The sequence below is a fragment of the Canis lupus genome, chromosome 3 (assembly GCF_048164855.1).
Source record: "Canis lupus baileyi chromosome 3, mCanLup2.hap1, whole genome shotgun sequence".
Lineage (NCBI taxonomy): Eukaryota > Metazoa > Chordata > Mammalia > Carnivora > Canidae > Canis > Canis lupus.
This window is the reverse complement of record NC_132840.1, coordinates 18,289,026-18,309,471: the sequence shown is the minus strand read 5'-3', so window position 1 is coordinate 18,309,471 and position 20,446 is coordinate 18,289,026. Positions and strand designations below refer to the sequence as shown.

General features: G+C 43.0%; 1 protein-coding gene across 1 annotated transcript in view; it reads left to right on the top strand.

Moving 5' to 3' along the window:
* LOC140625746 (polycystin-1-like protein 2) overlaps nt 1–20,446 on the top strand; it is an 88,005-nt gene that overhangs the window by 10,435 nt on the left and 57,124 nt on the right. Inside the window, exons 5-9 of the mRNA XM_072813284.1 lie at nt 693–840; nt 9,452–9,672; nt 11,464–11,868; nt 14,263–14,340; nt 19,572–19,829. Of these exons, the coding sequence (XP_072669385.1) occupies nt 693–840; nt 9,452–9,672; nt 11,464–11,868; nt 14,263–14,340; nt 19,572–19,829 (1,110 nt within the window). The remainder of the gene's footprint in view (nt 1–692; nt 841–9,451; nt 9,673–11,463; nt 11,869–14,262; nt 14,341–19,571; nt 19,830–20,446) is intronic.

Below are 20,446 nucleotides of genomic sequence, written 5' to 3'. Positions count from 1 at the left end.
ATTAGCCCAGGGCTGTGTGAAGCCCCAACAAATTCTATTCCCCTCCTCATCCTCCATGCCAACTTTGAAAGGTCAGGTTTTGTAAAATTTAATGTCTGCTAAATGGCTTACAATGAATCATTAGCCACCTTAGCCAAGCAGATTTTCCTAAAGGAGCTTTGCATTTTGTATTTTTAAACATAATAAAAATATATTTAGATAATCAATAGAATCCTGGTTAAATAGGGTACGTTGTGCAGCTATTACAAAGAACAAGGCAACTCTAACTAAATTCATATACAACAATCTCCAAGATACAATAAGTGAAAAAAAAGGAAAGTGTCAAAGTAACTGTATATATCATGTACCACTTGTATAAATAGGAAAATATGTATGTGCTTGTGAATATGAAGATATCCCTAGAAGGTGACTCTGGATACTGGTAACAATGATTGCCTCTGGTGGGGAGGGGGCTGAAGGAAGGAAGGGAGGGAAGCTTTCTTTTCACTCTACATCCTTTATAAAAATGTCAAATTCTGTACCTTGGTCACCTATTACCTATGAATGAAAAATAAAATTCAAAAGAACTTAAAAAAAATCTTTAAAAGCCCCACCTAAGGATGGACAGGTGGATAGAGGAGACTAAGTTTTAAACAAAAACATGCAATTTTGCTTTCTGATGGCACACAGTATTTCCCTTTTTTGGTCTGCAGGCCTGCAGCTGATGGTGTCCAATGAGAGTTTCATCTTTGACAATGTCACCATCTCCCTGACATGGCTCCTTTCTCCCTACATTGGAAATCTGTCATGTATAATTAGTACGGGAGATGGCCACACTTTCGATCCCTACTACCCCCCCAGGTAAGAGGAATCTCTGAGTCTTGTTTCAGGATGTATCAGTCAGTTTCTACTGCATAACAAAACATCCCAAAACTTAGTAGCTTACAATAATATTATTTCTCATGGTTCTTTTGATAAGCTAGGTGGCTTTGCTTATGTGGGCCAGCTCAACTGGGGCTGGATGGCCTCAGAAGTCCTCACCTGCATGTCTGGTGGTTAGCTGAATATTGGCCAGGGACATGTGATGCTTATCACCCAACAGGCTGGCCTAGCCTCACTGGCATGGTGTCTGAGGGTTTCTAGCAGCAAGCAAGAACAAGACCTAATGTGCAAGCATTTTTCAAATCTCTATTTGTGTCACATTTTCTAATGTCTCATTGGCCAAAACAGGTTCACTGGCCAAGACCAGGTTCAACAGGTGAAGAATGGACTCCACCTGTTGATGAAAGGAATGGCAGAGCCACTGTACCTTTGGGCAAACGTATAAGAATGGGAGTAAGTGGCACTCACAGGTTTTCTTATTATAGAGGCTACATGAACAGTCATGAAGAGCTGGGTCCTTACGTCTTGGCTCTGTGTAGAATCTCTCCTGGGCCACTGTCCAAGGAGTCAGTTTTAGCAGATTTAGCAGATGAGGTGAAGAAAATGCTCACCTGAGTGTAGGAATGTTTTCTGTTGGCAAGAATAATAAAAAATAATAGTAGCGATATTAAAAACAGTCCAGCCAAGGAACTTTCACATAAAATCTCATTCAACCCTCACTACAACCCTATCGGCTGGAGCTATGCTTTCCAATAGAACAGCCACCCACCACATGAGCTACTGAACACTTGAAGTGAGTGTGGCAGGTCTTAACATATGATGTAAATATAAAATACACACAGGATTTTGAAGATTAAGTTTTCCCCTCCAACTTCCCATAAAAAATGTAAAGTATATCACTAACGTTTTTATATTGATTATATGTTGAAATGAAAGTATTTTGGATATATTGGGTTAAAGAAAATAAGGTATTAAAATTAATTTGACTTACTCTTACTTTTTCAATATGGCTATCAGAACATACACTGTATTTCTGTATGTCTCACATTGTAGTTCTATTAGATGGTGTTGAGCTAGGTAATTATCATCTTGTTTTTACAGACAAAACAAATGAAGCTCAGAGGTATATAGCAGCACTGCCCAAGCTATGCAGCTCGTGACTGGCAGCATGGTGGTGCAAGCCAGGATTGTCTGGCATCAAAGCTGAGGCTCTGAAGCCCCTGGTGGATTACACAGGATGCAGCCTGTACTCTGCATCCTCTAGGGGCCAGAGCTTCCCCAACCTGATAGTAGCCGAACCCAATTCATAACATTTCAAAGTCCTACCTGGGTCTGGGGTAAGCTCCATTCTGCTCTGCAGGGTGCCCCCAAATGTTTCAGAATTTCCAGATCCTCATTGGGTTTGGGGGCTTCTTACAGGGGTCCTCAGTTCAACATGAATTCCCAGGGAAATCATAGAGGCCCATAAGCCCCTCTCCTAACTCCAAAATACGTGTAGCTCTACCTTGTGGGAGCCAGGGGGTCCAAATCTAGCCCCGTGCAATCTCGGCATTGCTAGAAGCCCTGAGTGGGGTGAGGCCAAGAGAGGGCCAGCCTTGTGTATGGCCCAGATCTGCCCCAGTGTACGCTAGTTTCAAACCCAATGGTACTCTGAAGTCTCACACATCCTGCCATGCTGCCAAATAAAATGGCATGTCCGGAAGCTAAGGTTCTTCTAGTCCTAGCTGCTGCTAACACGTGCAAGACGATCCCTGGTCTTGGGTTTCCATTTCCTTCCCTGTCACATTTATATGGATGGCCTTGATAGTTTCATGGAGTAAAATGAGAAATTACATGTGAAGATGATTTGGGGAAGAAAATGTTTAAGTGACACAAATAGCCACGGCCTTGCTCTGCAGGTTTCTTCTTGCTTGCTATCATTTCATTGAATAAACAATAAATGCTCAGCTACACAATCTTCCAGCCCCCAAATTTTAGACAACTTGCATTTGGCATTAATCAAAATTGACTGTCAGTAACCCTGCTAAGACCTTCAGTTACACAAGGACATTCCAGTAATAAACAAACAGTAGCTAAAAATGGGAGCATGTGGGACAAAATGTCAGTATTTGTCAACTCTGGATGGTGAGGTGAAGGGTGTTTGTCATCTTGCTCTCTGGATTCTTTGTGATTAATTTTTTTTTTTTTATAATCAAAGAGAAACAATAATCAGTGTTTTACACTTGCAATCCCTCTGGGCATTAACTTGAAGCCAAAGCCACTGGGATTTGTTTTTGTTTTTGTTTTTTTTCTCTCCAAAAGAAATAGATGGTGATACCCTCTGCCATCACTCCTCTCAAATCGTCCAATTTCAACTAATTTTTAAAAACTTGTTGGACCTTAAAACTACCTGCCCACCTTCTTCTATCATTTTTGTTAGCTTTCGGAGAGAAATTTCTGATACTTACCAGCACTAGCAACCTCAGGTAGAATATGAGATTAAAAATGGCATGAATTTTAAGTACAGAGAAGTAACATACCTTGTGTGAACGTCCCCGTGCTTTTATGTGTTTGTACAGAACCCTTCTTTTGCTTAACTCCTTGTTAAGCTAAGACCTAAATCAGACACTTCTGCTCTGTTGTAGACAAATCACATGAGCTGATGGGGGGAATCCAATCTCAAATAGAAACAGTATAATAAAAGTCAAAGGATTTCTCCTTTAGAAGCTCCTTCTTGCCTTGCCCTCCCCATGTCTTGTGTTCATTTGAACGTCAGGCTGTTTTGCTTTACTGTTTGTTATGGGAAAAACTTTCTAGGTTTCTGAAATTAATTATGTGCCTTACGGGACAATTCGCTAAGGTGAACTTTGTCCTTGTCCAGCGTTGGGTAACGCAGCACCACCTACCGACAGATCTGGGAATTGTCGTTCTTGGGTCTGTTCAGAGCTGCCTCTGCACATAGCTGAGTCTGCAGGAGGGGATTTCACTGGAAATTGATAATTCTCAAGACAACACAAAAATTAGAGTGGCCTAGATATACATAGGATGTTGGGAGGATCAAAGGAATTATGTGGAAGGTGATGGTCACAAAAGACTGAAGTCTTTCAGGGGAATCAGGCAGGAGCAGTGGAAGTAGAGAAAATGAAGTCAAGGATGTCAAAGGGTGTAACTTCCTCCCATAACACAGAGCAGCTTACTACAACGGGAGTTCAGGGGTGTGTGGAGAGTATGAAAAATGATGCTAGAAAACTCAGAAGGGGTCTACTGATGAAGAGCCTTGATGCCAGCCAGTTTAGAGAAATTGTTTTTAAGAGAATATGTAGTTTGGGTACCAGAAAATTGTTTTGGGGTGCAGCAGGTTTCCTGCGGGATACCAGGATGGAGCAGGGGCAGAAGGTGGACTGGGATGCACTAGCAATCCAGGCCCCTCCAATCCCTACAGAGAACTCTAGAGCTGGGGGACCTGTCTCTATTGAGAAAAGAGAGCAGAACCTTTGTACTCTGGCATTGGGCTGCCATTGGATGCAGGATGACATCTTAGGGCAGGCAGCTCCCTTTGGCTAAAGGGGAGATAGATTCAGCTGTGAGCCCTCCGCCACTCACATGCCAGAGTGCTGGGGGATGCAGCCCTCAGTCTTGAAGGGCAGACTCTGGGGGACATGCATCCATGACAGGGGATATATAAGAATCTTCAGGCCATTCCAGTACATGATATGTGATTGTTAATATTATTCCAAGTGTTGCTAATAGTCACTGGGTAATTTTAAGGGCTAAATGGGACTACAAAGAAGAAAAGAACTGGCACAGAGTTGATTCTTAGAAATGGGTAACTGTTGCCATTACTTTCATATTACATAGAAGTAGATGGTATTTTTAAGAGGCTAAGTAGGATAAATGTCATCCTATTATACAAAAAACCAACCAAACAAACAAACAAACAAAAAAAAAACCAACCAAATATTTGAATCTATTACATGCCAGGTACTTACTCAGCCATAGTCTCATGTAAACCCTATGATGACCCAGCCAGGAATGGCTGTCGCCTCACTGCATGGACAAGGGCGCTGAGACATTAGGTCATGCAGGTGATGGAGGAAGCTTCCTTAGCCTTTCCATTCCACCACACTGCCTGATCTGGTTGGGGGCTTCATCTACCAAGATGGCTAGCAACTTGTGAGTGACATTAACAAAATGACCCAGACCTTGGTATTCCTAACAATTGGACATTATAAGCAAAGATAAAAAAAGGGGGGGAGGGGAGCTTCTTCTCCATTTTATTTTTTAAAGAACAGCTGCATCCCATTAATATCAACTACCGAGCAGCATGTACAGATCAGTGAGTCACAGTGTCTTAAACTAATTTTTAAATTTTCTATTGAAGCATAAGATACATGCAAAAAACTACACACACACAAAACCAGAGCTTAGTTAACTTCTATATGGTGAACACACCTATGTAACCAGCACTCAGACCAAGAAACAAAACATGACCAGTCGCCCAGGAATCTTCCACAGGCTCCCAAGGGTACTGATTCCTACCACTATTGATCAGTGTGACCTGTTAGAAACTTCTAGAAATGGAATCATAAAGTGTACTCTCTTTTGTATCTGACATCCTCTCAATAGTACTTTTTTCAGATTTATCCATATTGTTGTGTATAACTGTGATTTCTTGTTTCTCATTCCTGTGTATGATTCCATTGTATGGACATTCCTCAGTTTACTTATCTATTCTAGTGTTGGTAGTCCTTTCGAATGCTTTTCCATTTGGGTAATTACAAATCGTGCAGCTGTGAACATATGAATGCATGTCTTTTGGTGTGCATATGTACATATTTCTGTTGGGTTTGCACCCAGGAGTGGAATTGCTGGCTCACAGCATCATAACAAAATGTTTAGCTGTTGCCTCCGTTGCTTTGTACTCTGAGAATATCTTCCCTTCGTTGGCAGCAATTTCTAAAAGCCACTTTGTTGTCTCCTCCCTTGGGTGAGCTCATTGGGAGACAAATCAGGAAAAATCTGCTTCTCTGCCTTTTAGTTCTGGGCAATTTCAGTTGGCAGCAGAGTTCAGGGAATGGAATGAGTTGCTTCTTCCAGACAGATCCCTGAAAAACAGCCCAGATTTTGCTATTCAAAACCATCCTTCACTTTCTCTAAAGAGTTAGTGTTTTCTTCTGAAAACTATATAATCTGATATTAATAAAGCCTAATCCAGCATCCTTTTGATTAGTGTCTGCTGGCGTGGCTTCTATACTTGTACTTTTAACATATCTATATCATATTTAAAGTGGACTTCTTGTAGAAAGTCTTTGGTTGAGACTTTTTTTTTTTTTTAAATCCCATCTGGCATAATAATTAGAGTGTTTCAACCATTTACAAGTAATGTAATTACTGATATAGTTAGATTTAGGTCTACTATTTTGTATTTGTTTTCTCTTTGCCCTTCTGTTTATTTTCCCTCTGTTCCTCTCCTTTCTTGTCTTATTGGAGAATTTAAATATTTTTAGTATTCTATTTCAACATATCTATTAACTTTTTGGGTTATAGCTCTCTTTACCACTTTTTTAGTAGTTGCTTCAGGGATTACAATACACATATCCAACCTCTCACTATCTACATGGAGTTAATATTTGACTTCAGTAAAATGTTGAAGTCTTACTGACATATAGGTCCCTTTGCCCATCCTCCTTTATATAATAATTGTCCTAGGTAGGACATTAACATACATTGAAAACCCCTTCCAAAAGTCATACACATTTAAAGAACTTCAGAGGAGAAAAGAAATCTATGTATTTACCAAAATATTTAACCATTACTTGGGCTCTCCCTTTATCCCTGAAATTCCAAGTTCACCTCTGGTATCATTTCCCTTCAGCTGGAAAAACTGCCTTAACCATTTCTTTTATGGCAGATTTTCTAGCAACAAATTCTCTTAGAGGATTTCTTTATTCCTGAGAATGTCTTGACGTCTTTATTTTGCTTCACTTCCTGGAGGACATTTCTGCTAGATATAGGATTAGGTGTCAACAGGTCTTTTCTTAAAGATGTTGCCACTAGTTTCTGCCTGCCATGGTTTCTGAGGGACAAATCTACAGTCACTCACATCTACGTGTAATGTGCCATTTTTTCCAGGCTCATTAATCTTTGATTTTCAGGAGTTTGATTACTATATGTGTAGGCATGGTTTTAACTTTTTTCCTTTTTTTTGGGGGGGGGGGTTGCATGGAGCTTCGTGAATCTTTAAATATATGTTTTGCCAAACTAGAGAAGTTTTCACCCATTATTTCTTCAGTATGTTTTTCTACACCAATCTCTCTTCTCACTGGTACTCCAATGATACAAATATTTTATCTTTTGATATTGTCACACAGATTGCTGATGCTCTGCTCATTTTTAAAAATTTAATATTTTGTTAATGTTTCCAGTTATTTAATATCTGTTTTTCAACTTGGAGGTTTTCTCTTGCTCTATGTTCAAGTTCACTGACTTCCCTCTGTTGTGACTATTCTGCTGTTGCAGGCATCCAATGAATTCATCTCAGGTATTGTTTTTTACTTCTAAAACTTCCATTTTAAAAAAATAGTTTGTTTCTCTACTCAGGATGTCTAGCTTTCGATTCATTTAAATAGGGTCTACTTTTATGTCATGGAGCATGGCTATAATGGAGGATTTCAAGTCTATCTGATAATTCCAACCTCTGAGTAGTCTAAAGGCTGACATTTATTATGTTTTCCCTTGAGATTGGATCACATTTTCCTCATTCTTTATATATCAAGCAATTTTTGGATTGTATTCTGGACATTTTGATATTAGGTTCTGAGACTCTGGATCTTGTTAAAATCCTCTGTAAAATGGATTTTTATTTTGTTTCAGCAGGCAAACTACCCAGTTAAATTCAGACCACACTTTATGACTTGCCTTCTGTGAGCAATGGTTCCCATGTCGATTCAGTTTCCAAAACCGTTTGGGTCTGCTCCACTCATGTGCCACTCAGAGTGGTGTTTATATTGTAGTTTGATTCAAACAAAGCCTTGGCTGTGTGTCTTTGAGTCTGTTTTGCACGTGCATAATTTATGGGTGAGCTCATGGTTCGTGCTGGGTTGTTCATAGAAGTTGGGGATCCTCATCTCCAAAACTCTCTTTTTTAGAGTTTCCCCTACAATCTCTAGCTCCCACAGGTCTCTTTTCATTGCTCCTCTGGATAGGAAGATGGGTTTTCTCTTGGGGATGTGGTGTCTGCATCACCTTATGCAGTCAGTGCAGCTCCAAGAGAGAGGACAGTCTGGATTAGGGCCACGAGAGAAAAAAGAGAAACAACCCAAAACAAAAACAAGTATTTTTCCCTGTGCTCTTGGGCTCACTAGGTCTCCTTTTCTTGGTTCTCTGGCTAACCAGAGAGGATTTCTCTTGAGGTTTTTGTTTACCTCATTCATTGTGCCGTTTCATGACTCAGGCTACCCTAGGGACAAAGCCAAGAGATAAAGGAGGTTAAAAAAAAAAAAAAGAAAGAAAGAAAATACATGAAACAAGAAAACCTCATCTTTGTAGGTAATTCTTAAAGTTTTTATTTTTCTCCCCCACCTGTATGCTGTTGTTTACTTTTCAGAATCCTCAGAAAGTTTCTTTTTTAATTCTACCCAGGTTTTTAGTTGTAATCAATGGAAGCAATAGACTATGGTGGGCTTACTCCATGGTCAGCACCAAAAGTCAGGTCACTGTTTTCTAAGCTTTTTCAAAAATACATTCACTTGTCAAATTTTTCTCAGCATCTACTATGTGCCAGGTGCTGAGCTAGATGTCAGGTTTATAATAAAAAATTAGACAGATACTGTCTGCGCTGACAACCTAGTGGGGGGAGAATGAGAGTGACTGAGCAACCACACAAGGGATGAGTGTCCCCCAGGAGAAGCAGTGAAGCTATGGCATTTCCTTTTTTAGGGGACCTAAGGAAGGCTTCCCTGAGGAAGTGATGTTTAAGCTGAGAACAAAAGGGGCAGCTTGAGTATGAGCAGAGGTGGGTAAGAGCCTTCCCAGCAAAGACCAGCAGACAGGAAGTGGCACATCCCAGGAACTGAAAAGGTTTTAGTGGACATACAATTAGAGGGGCATGGCAGGAGATAGGGGTGAAGGCAGGAAGGCAGATCATGTGGGTCTTTATAGGCCATGTTAGAGATTTTTAATTAATCCCCTTGGGAAAGTGAGAAGCAAAACATACCCATAATTCTGATACATTTGGAATAGGATCCCACTTTACACATGGGGAAAATGTGGTAGGCTGAGGCATAGTATGCAAGAAGACCCAGAGAGGGGATTTAGGTGAGCTACTGAAGGAATAAATAGCAGAAAAAGGACTTGTAACCAAATATTCAACTTCCTGGTGGGCAGTGCTATTTCTTTCATTCCCACCTGTTCCAGACATTCATGAACACCAAGACCTTCATGAAAACCAAGAGCTTGGTTGTGTAGTATCTCTTTCTTCATCTATTGTCTATTTGTCTTTGCAGAGCAGGAGAATGTGAGGTGGGTGAGCGCATGTGTGCACACATATGTGAATGCATGTGTTTGTGTCCTCAACACTGGTAACACTGAGTTTTGCCGGCAGTTCATCCAGCAGTGTGATCCACAAGTTCACAGCCCCTGGGGAATTCACTGTGTTTGCTGAGTGCACAACCACTGAGTGGCATGTGATGGCCCAGAAGCATGTGACAATCCGAGACAAGATGGAGAGGCTCAGTGTGACAGGGTGCTCCAGCCTGTCCATGTCAGGAGCCAGCCCTCTCTGCCGCACTGTCTTTGGGGACCCATTGTGGGTTCAAGTGGTACTTGATGGAGGTGAGTCTACAGAAATGGTCAAGGTCAGGGCCACCTTGATTTTCTCCAAATCTATCCATCCAATTCCCAGGCTTTAGTAAATACTAACAGCATTCATGTATTCAGTCGGCTTTTTAGCTATCCATTTATTAGCACCTAGTGTGTGCCCAGAACTGGTCTAAATGCTTTATTACTAGCCCACCCAGTATGTACTACTGTTATCTCCAGTTTACAGATGAAGAAATGGAGGAAAGGTTCAGAAATTTGTTCAAAGTCATAAGACGAGTAAGCTAGTGAAGCTCTCATTCTTCCGAATGCTCTTTTTGCATGCCCACAGTCCCATCAGAAGAACTGAATTTCCAAGTCACTCCTTGTTGGGGGAACTTGGAGAAGACCGGGAGAGCTACCAGCTGGGCCTGAGCCCATCTCAGTGTGGCCAGCATTGACCAGCTTGGCACAATGATGCTCCCCTGATCAGGACTGCTATTTGGTGACACATTCTGCTATAGCCACAGCTGCTGTTATGGCTGGTGTCTGCTCTGATTGGTCAGTTTCTTTTCTGATTGGTCACAGAGGCCATTCTGATTGGTCATCGCATCCATTTTGATTAGGCAAGGTGTCCCTTCCGATCAGTCAGAGCATCTATTCTGATTGGTCACAGTGTCCATTCTGATTTATCAGAACATCCAACCTATTTGGTTGGGACCCATGCAGTTTCAGTTGTTGAATATTCTGAATATCATCCCTTTTCTCAATGGAGACCCTACCAACCCTATCCTCACCAATGCAGCATCTTTCCTGCAGGCAAAGGTCTAATTTGAGATCTGGACAGAAGCCTGTTGAGGTAAACCACGTGGCAGAGAGCTGCAGAGGTGAGGACATGACTCAGTCTGACCTCACAGCTCCTGGAACCTCAGTCAGCAGTGACTTGATAGAGCCATCGCGGGTCCTTAAACATGGCACTCCTTAAACATGGGCTCCTCTCTGTTCTGGTGTGCTTGTTGGCTGAAGATGGCTGCTATGTACCCCTGGGAAGCCTAAGATAACCCTTCATTTATTTTTTCATTCCACAAATATAATTGAGTGCCTGCTCTTCACCAAGTGTGGGGAGAGGGAGCAGTAAACATGAGAGTCAGAGGGCTAACATCACTCTTGGCAGCATCAGCTACATCATCATCATCACTCAAACAAGAAATACATTGCTTGGTTTCTATTGGAGAGAATCCTAATTTGGTAGTTTAAATCAGATTTAGGAGTCAACCACAATATTTAGCATCCAGTTAGGACTGTCAGTCCCGACCTATAAGGGAGCCCCATCTTACTGTGGACAGGCTGAGTGCTCCTGTTGAGCAGGGTTGCAGGCAGTCTGCCATGGAGGTGGAAGGAAACTTCACCTATTCCTCCTACTTAGAACAAGACTGGAGGCTAATTCTTACGCATAAAAATCAGCCATGCCTCAGGAGATGCTCCCTTTTTAGCCTTCCTCTCTCCAAGGACAAACCTGTCAACAAAATGTTCTCATATCTCTATTACAAACCTTTAAGTTTATGGTTAACACATGCATAGTATAAATTAGAATGTGCAGATGAGCAGAGAGGAGCCAAAAAGAAAAATCATTCACATACACAATACTCAGAGATAATCACTGTTAATACTTGGGGTTGGATCTTATCCTTCCATATGTCTTTATGGCAATACCATGTCCCTATCTACATCCAAAAATCTGACCTCAGAGCTTGAGTCTTGACTATCTCGGTACAATCTATGGCATGGTTGTTGCCAACATTCTCAAATATTTCTTGCCACACATAGGAACAGGGGTAACTTACACTGTGCTGTTGGGTAACACAACCCTGGCTGAGTTCACCACGCCGAGGGGCTTGCTACCCTACAATCTGACCCTGGACAGAGCAGCCCAACAACGGATGGGCCCAGGGATACACCACCTGGAGATCCGAGCCACCAGCAACACCACCACCGCTGCACCTTCCAGAAACATCACAGTCTACTTCATGGAGCCTCTGTCAGGGCTACAGGCCTCCTTGGGTTCTGACCACTTGGAGCTTGGACAAGACCTACTGGTCAATGTCTCGGTGGCTCATGGCATCCCGGAGGGGCTGACCTTTGAAGTGGCAGGACTCAATGCAACCTTCTTCCATGAAGAAGCAAGCCTCGAGGGACCACTTGGGATTTACCACGTAGCAGTTCCTTTTGAAGGTACTTGGGGTTGGTGGGCCCCCTTCTAAACTTCCTTCCTATTCCCTTGACTTGGGTGTCCTTGATCCTGCCAGCCAGTTTTGATGTGTTCTTGTCGCAAACCTGGTTCACAGCATTCAGCCTGGGTTACAAAATAAGGAAGATACATATTATCTGCCCTTATAGAGCTTAGAGTCACAGGAGTTTTCAATTCTGGCATTTCTGACATTTGGGACTGGATCGTTCTTTGTTGTGGGGGCTGTTCTGCACAAAGTAGGATGTTTAGTGGCATCCCTGACTTCTATCCACTAGATGCCAGGAGCCCCTGCCCCCTTAGTCATCACAACCAGAAATACCTCCAGACATTGCCAACTGTCCCTTGGACAGCAAAATCTTCCCCCTGAGAACCATTAAAAGGGAGATGGAGTATTCCAACTATTCCATCATTTTTAGAGGAGAGTGTGGTTCAGGAAACTAGTCCATGCCCTTGGGAGAGATAGAGGTAAAAACAAGGGTAGGAGGGGGAGGGACAAGAGAGGAAGTGTCACGATGCTGGCTGGAACAGAAACAGGGTGACAGACTGGCTGGCACCACTAGGGGAGGAGACCATAGCAGACATCTGCATTTAATCTGGAGAGAACAGAGAGTCCTTCAGGGCAGTGTGGTGAAGTCAGGAGGCAGGAATGTGATGAGGGTCGCAGAGTCTCCAGCCCACCTGGCACCCTGTCCGCCGCAGGTATGCAGGAAATGGGCCAACATTGTGCAGGTGTGGGGCTACCAAGCCCTCCTCTGGAGCAGATCTGGCAAAAGAAATAGCAGGTTAAATGACAGATTTGAGAAGAAAAACATTGGAACTTTGCCAGGTATCAGAGGTCTAGCTTGAAACAGGGAGAATCCAGAATGAAATAAAATGAAATGACAATGGAAAATACACACAATATATAGGCTATAATTCAAACACAAATTATTATTATTTTTTGTCTTCTATAAAAGTTGCTTGGCAGGGGATAATAGATAACATCTCTTCAGGCCCTGTGAGCTTTTGGCTCACTCTTAGATGAGAAGTAGTCTTCTCTCCACAAGAAAAACAGATTTGGAGGACTCCAGGGATGAAGGGGGTGAGGAGGAAAGAGAGGGAACCAGGTAGGACAGGAAGGCCCTCACTTGGTGGTATTGGCCCAGTCCTGGCCGGCCTTGCTCTCAAGGCCTAGCAGATGTTTGCAGCTGCCTCTTGTGAGAGCTTCTATGGGCTTTTGAGGTCCCTGCAATGTTCCTCAGCTCCCAGGATGAAGGGTGATGACTCTCCCTCAGCTGGCCACATGTGCCCAGCTGCTGCCTCTTTTGGATCATCAACAGGGTCACCCTCTGTTCTCATTCTCACTACCCTTTCCAGCATACCCTCTTCCTGAGACAAACATCTGGTCTATAGAAAATTCTTACCTTTTCTTTGGTCTGCTACCAGCGACTGTAGTTATTTCCAAACAATTGCAGGAATGTAGACCTTTCCTCCCTCCCTCTCTCCTTCTCATTCCACCTACCCCTGTCAGAAAGCATCCTTAAAGGACATGAGTAAGGAACCCTTCCATGGGAGTCCTCAACCTCAAAGAACACATATCCACCTTCCCAAGGGTCCCTTCTAATGTTTCCGTCTAGATTTGAGAAGAGAAAGTAGCACCCATCACCTTCCACCCTGAGGGAAAAGAGGTGGGATACACACATACCCCAAATAAATCTTACAAATCCTTCTCTCCCTTATCTACCCTTCAATCTTATTTATTTATTAGATTTTATTTATTCATGAGAGACACACACACACTCACAGAGAGGGAGAGAGAGAGAGAGAGAGAGAGAGGCAGAGACACAGGCAGAGGGAGAAGCAGGCTCCATGCAGGGAGCCCGATGTGGGACTCGATCCTGGGACTCCAGGATCATGCCCTAAGCCAAAGGCAAATGCTCAACCGCTGAGCCACCCCAGCGTCCCTACCCTTCAATCTTTAAAAAAATCCTGTCATGTCTTTCCTTCTGCTGGAATCTCTTCTCTAACCTGACTAATGAGCACTACTTGTACTTTGAACTCTAGCTTTAGCCCTGCTGTGAACCATGATCCATGAAGTGACCTCTGCCCTGTGTCCACAATGCCCCTATGGCAATTCCTCCTGTGGTTTGGCACTTGGTCTCCTGCATGTCTAGTAGACTATAAGGACCCTGAAGACAAAGACCACATTTCATTTATCTCTGTGTCCCCAAAGCCTTGCACCATGCCTGGTATACAACAGGAGTTCATCAAATGCTTGAAGGATAGAAGATTCAAATGCTGCCATCAGTGGGCCTGAGAAGCATATGCTGAGAGAGCTGTCCAGCATAAATTAAACAATTTATTGCAATCCCCATAATTTTCCATCCTTTGCATTGCAGGCACCTTTCTGGTCACTGTGATGGTGAGGAATGCCTTTTCAAACTTGAGTTTGGAAGTCGGAAGCATCACTGTCACAGGCAAGGAATTTCTGCATGGGAGTATAAAACTCATGACCAGGAGTCTGGGGCATTGCACTTGCTTGGCATCCAGTGAGGGACTCTTCAAAACAGAGCTCTGAATACTTACCTTGCTCTATAGATGTTAAGGGGAAGTGATACATACAGTAAAACATTCAACCATTGTTACAGAATTCTAAAACATCCAAGTCTGCATTATTTATGCTACTTTAGCCTCCAAGCAGCAGGAAGCCTAACCAAGATGGCTTTAGGTTCAAGTCTCCATTACCCCACATACTACGAAATTAGGGGGTAAGTAGTTCCAGTAGTTCCAGTAGTTCAGTGGCTCAGTGACACCAGCAAGGACCCAGGCTCACTCTGTTGTCCATCCTGCCATCCTTAGAGCTGCTGTTTTGTCCTTAGGCTTGTGTCTCATCAACATTGATGCTGCAGCTCCAGACATCACATGTCAGCCCAGCACTATCTAGCAGCTGCACAAGCCCATTCCCCTCTCTATAGCTCTTATTATGGGGTGGTGGGGTGGGATGTTTTCCCCATTAGACCCCAGCAACCTTCCCCTCAGATACCTCAGCGGGGTCATGCACCTCAGCTATAAGGGATGCTGAGAAGCAGGTATTCAGCACCTCCAGCTCTGTGGGACAAGGTGGATTCTGGGAACAAGAATAAGGGTGGGGTATTAGCTGCTGGGAAGGCAGCCAACAGTAGCAGTCACAGAGCCTAAAGTTCACTGCAATTTTGTTTGCTAGGACTCTGAGTAGCATGGGATAGAAAAGCAGTTCAAACTGGCTCAAGTCAAAGAGAAATTTTATCAACTCAGAAAAGGAAAACTTCAGGCTTTAGGCACAGCTGGATCCAGTCACTCAATGTCATCAGAAATCTGTCTCTTCCCATCTCTTGGTTCTATGTTAGCTTCATTCTGATTCCCTCTTCCCAAGCAGCTGGAGGACCCCAGGCTTCAGTCTTTAACCCCAGATAAGGAATGCCTCTTTGTGGATATTTCCAGAAGTCCTGAGGTTGCCTCTTACCAGTCCAAGCTCAGTTGACGTTCCCTCCAGGAACGTGCTGAGGCCAGGGGAAAGTGGTATTCAGTTTGGGCAGATCAGAATCGCATGCCGACCTGGAACACGACGCAGGCTTGGCTTCACTCAAACCAAGGATTGGGAATGGGGGAGGGATGGTTCCCCAGTGAAAATGTCACCTGTTATCAAAAGTGCTATTACCAAAAGAAGGGGGCAGAGATGCCTGGATGGGGGAAAAAAACATCAAATGTCCTTGCTACTGTCCACAGGGCTCCTTTTCCACACAGGGAATTTCAGGACCAGAGAGATTAACTGACTTTCCAAAAGCCACTCATCTAATTCATGGCAAGATCAGAGGCAGCAATTATTTCTCTTGATTTCTTCATTCAGGGTTACTGGACCATCTTCCTTCTTAAGATTAATAAAGGCCTCTGTGTCTGGCATCTTAGCTTTACTTTGTATATAGTTTTCAGACCTTCGAAGTCAGAGTTCTCCGAATGAGAATGCATTGGAAAGAAATTTTTAAAAAATCAGGGAACCCAGATCTTAAAATAACCAGGTTACTGAGGCCTAGAGACTCATGTAGATCTGCCAGTGCAGATAAAACATATTTCTATTTCAATTACTACACTTTAATTAGACACTAATGATATTCACATTATGGTATTTTTCAGAGCATATCAATTGCATGCACATTTTCCATTTTTTAACTTGATACACTAATACTCTTTACATATGTGTACAGATTACAAAGCAATGGTATATAAGCACAACATTCAGGTCTCCTGGAGCCTTGAGAAATAGGGATTGCTTTTCTGTAATGGGTGAGGAACCTAAGACTCAGAAAGAATAACTAACCCTCCCGGGTTCACATAGCTAGGAAGAGGCCAATAGAAGGACCCAGAAATACACCATGATGTGCTGAGGCTGGCTCCGAGCCACTTGTCAGAGTTGGTTCTGTCCATCTCTTGCTCTACGTTCACTGAGGTCAGCTTGGTAGCTTGAAATTTGCCTTAGTAGGAATACCAATGCCACAGAAAGTAGCAAACACAACAAATTAGAGTTCCCCACTCCCCGCCTCAATTGATAGTTAACCATTAATAGCATACAGTCACATGTCTGTCTCTACATGTGTATTTTATCTGCATTGGCAACTGCCTACCTCTTTCTTAACCAAAGAGGTGTCTTTAGTCCAGTTGTGGACATGATGGTTTGATTTTTTACCCATTTCTATGACCTGAATGTTTGCTAAATTTCCCTAACTCACTTCCAAGACAGGTGGGTCCCCTGGGGCATCTTGCATACCCTTTGACCCTGCCCTTTAGCAACCTTATAAACACTACCAAAGTCTGATACCTGTTCCCACTGTGTTTATAGCTCCTTCTAGTCTCCAAGGATCATTTAGAACAAAGGCCAAGGAAAAGAATGTGAGTATTTGTTTTTTAAATACTTAACCTCACGAGAAAAAAGATGTCTAAATACTTTGCTTTAGTTTTGAGTTTGGGTTTTCTGGTGCTAATAGCCAGAGTACTAGGAAGCACAGAGGTTTCTTCCATTTGAAAGGAGATCCAGAAGGAATGAAATCAAACCAGCATGTTCTCCAACCAGAACAGTGTTATATTACAAATCAGTAATAAGATATCTGGAATATGTACATACCTTTTAGACATCTTGGAAATTAAACAGGACACTTGAAAAAAATTAACAGATCAAAGAAAAAATTCACAAGGAAGATTTAAGAATATTTCTGAGTGATGACAGTGCAACCTATCCAAATTTGTGGGATGCAACTAAAGCAATGTTCAGAGGGAAATTTATAGCTATTAATGCTTAACTTAGAAAACAGGCCCAGGTTCCACAGTTTTCACAACAAGACTGAGTCTTCAACTCTGCTGTTGACATAGAGTGTGCACGCACTTGTTCAATAATGAAGACTGTGCATCTACAATGTCCCAAGCTTGATGTTTGGGACGAGGGCTACAAAGGTGCATAAACAGTCATGTCCTTGACTTCTTGGGTCCTAGTCGGTGAAGTCACCAAATTAGCATCTCATTAAGAGTTGTGATAAGTGTCTAACTAGAAGCAACAGGGTACAGTGACAGCAGCCAATACAGGGTGGCCTAGCAAATGTGATCAGATGAGGCCTCTCGGAAGGTGATGTTCCAGTGTAGACCTGAAGATAAGACAGTCAGTTATGCCAGAAAGCAGAACAAGAGCTTTCTGGGTGCACAGATATGAAGGCCCTGGGACTAGAAATTGGCCTGAGATTTATAGGGGAGAGGGAGCATGTAGGAGATTACAGTGGGATGGACCTAGGCCAGATCTCATGAGGTCTTAGGTAGGTTTGGGTTTTATTCTCAGGACATGGGAGACCACTAGGGATTGAGTTGTTCTATGCAGCCTCCTGTTACACCAAACTAAGCCCTCTAGGCCTGGCCATTTAATAGGTCCTACCAGGAGTACACTTTATACCTGCCAATCTCTCCTAAAACCCGCAAGCTTACTCCTCCTTCACAACAGCTCTGTGGTCCTGTCCTCTGGCAAAGCTTGCCAACTATCTGCTTTGCAGAGTCACAACTCTGTGCCTTCCTCTGCACCAGACACAATAGGAAGTATGTCACTGGCTTCTCTCATTTAATCCACAGCAACCCAGGAATCGAATGCTATCAAACCTTCAGAGGAACACATGTTCTCAACTCACTGCCTCCCTCTTACACATTCTCATAATCCTCTGCCACTCCCCCCCCCCCCCCCCCCCCGTAGCAGTTAGCAGTCTGGGTTTTAATGGTCTGTTGCCTTGTCTGTCTTCCCTCCCAAACTTAAGGGCAAGACCTAGGTCTCTATTCCTGTATCTCTAGGCATCAAGCATGGAGCTTGGCCCAGAGCAGGCTCTGTTAATAGTTGGATGCATGGCGGACCCTTAGCACTGAGTCTGAATTCCGATTAAAGTTAGTTACCCTATGAAACTAGACCACTCTCTTGCACCATACACAAAGATAAACTCAAAATGGATGAAAGATCTAAATGTGAGACAAGATTCCATCAAAATCCTAGAGGAGAACACAGGCAACACCCTTTTTGAACTTGGCCACAGTAACTTCTTGCAAGATACATCCACGAAGGCAAGAGAAACAAAAGCAAAAATGAACTATTAGGACTTCATCAAGATAAGAAGCTTTTGCACAGCAAAAGAAACAGTCAACAAAACTAAAAGACGACCTACAGAATGGGAGAAGAATTTGCAAATGATGTATCAGATATCTATAAAGAACTTATTAAACTCAACAGCAAAGAAACAAACAATCCAATCATGAAATGGGCAAAGGACATGAACAGAAATCTCACAGAGGAAGACATAGACATGGCCAACAAGCACATGAGAAAATGCTCCGCATCACTTGCCATCAGGGAAATACAAATCAAAACCACAATGAGATACCACCTCACACCAGTGAGAATGGGGAAAATTAACAAGGCAGGAAACAACAAATGTTGGAGGATGTGGAGAAAAGGGAACCCTCTTACACTGTTGGTGGGAATGTGAACTGGTGCAGCCACTCTGGAAAACTGTGTGGAGGTTCCTCAAAGAGTTAAAAATAGACCTGCCCTGCGACCCAGCAATTGCACTGTTGGGGATTTACCCCAAGGATACAGATGCAGTGAAACGCCAGGACACCTGCACCCCGATGTTTCTAGCAGCAATGTCCACAATAGCCAAACTGTGGAAGGAGCCTCGGTGTCCATCGAAAGATGATGGATAAAGAAGATGTGGTCCATGTATACAATGGAATATTCCTCAGCCATTAGAAACGACAAATACCCACCATTTGCTTCGACATGGATGGAACTGGAGGGTATTATGCTGAGTGAAATAAGTCAATCAGAGAAGGACAAACATTATATGGTCTCATTCATTTGGGGAATATAAAAAATAGTGAAAGGGAATAAAGGGGAAAGGAGAAAAAATGAGTGGGAAATATCAGAAATGGAGACAGAACATGAGAGACTCCTAACTCTGGGAAACGAACAAGGGGTGGTGGAAGGGGAGGTGGGTGGGGGGTGGGGGTGAATGGGTCCCGGGCACTGAGGAGGCCACTTGATGGGATGAGCACTGGGTGTTATTCTATATGTTGGCAAAGTGAACACCAATAAAAAATAAATTTATTTAAAAAATAATAATAATGTTAGTTACCCTGTGATTCATCTCCAGAGGTGAGCCAGGTGCATCATACAGGGTCTGTTCCCATTCCGTGGCCTATGCTGTGACTACCCTTGGCACAGATTGCTGTGGGGTGGGTGGCGGGGTACCAACTGTGGAGGGGCGTCTCACCAGCCAGCTGCTTTTTCTGCAGAGAGAGAAAGGGGATGTGCAGGTGTATGTGGAACCTGGTCAGTATGTGGATCCTTTCACGACTGTGACTCTGGGCTGGCCAGACAGTGGCAAGGATTTACGCTTCCAGTGGTCATGTGGTAGGTGGCTGTAGAGTTCTAGAACTGTCCTAACTCAACACAAAGTAATGGATAGGGGTCAGCTTTGCTGTTTTTTAACCTTCAGACAGGCATTACTTATGCCTGACATTTTGTGTACCTTGCATGTGCAGGGATTAAGAATTCCATGGAAATGGGAGGTGGGGGGAAGCAGTGGCAAACCGAGGCAGAGGTAAACCTGAAGGCAGGCAACAAGGAGGTGCATGACTTACAGAGAATCAAAGAACAGTAATTAATCCTAAAAGTCAATCTGCTTTATTTTCACCACAAACAACATCAGTGATGAAATAAAACAACTCCTCCTCTCTGGGTGGATCCCTCCTTTCATTTCCTTCCCCTTGGTATGTCACTGGGAAGAGAGTCTAGAAGTGAGGAGGTATTTTCAGACAAACCAAAAGGGTAGCACCAGTACCCATTATGTAGAAATGGTTGTCCTCCTTTCTATAGGGTTATATCCTAGCTAGGCACAAGTTCTTTTGGAAATGAATGCCATGCCTACTGTACATATTATTTTAGTTTTCTTTCTTTGAACAATATATCCTGTATATTTTAATGCCATCCTTTCCATCTTGATTTCACAATAACTGCATAATAGACTA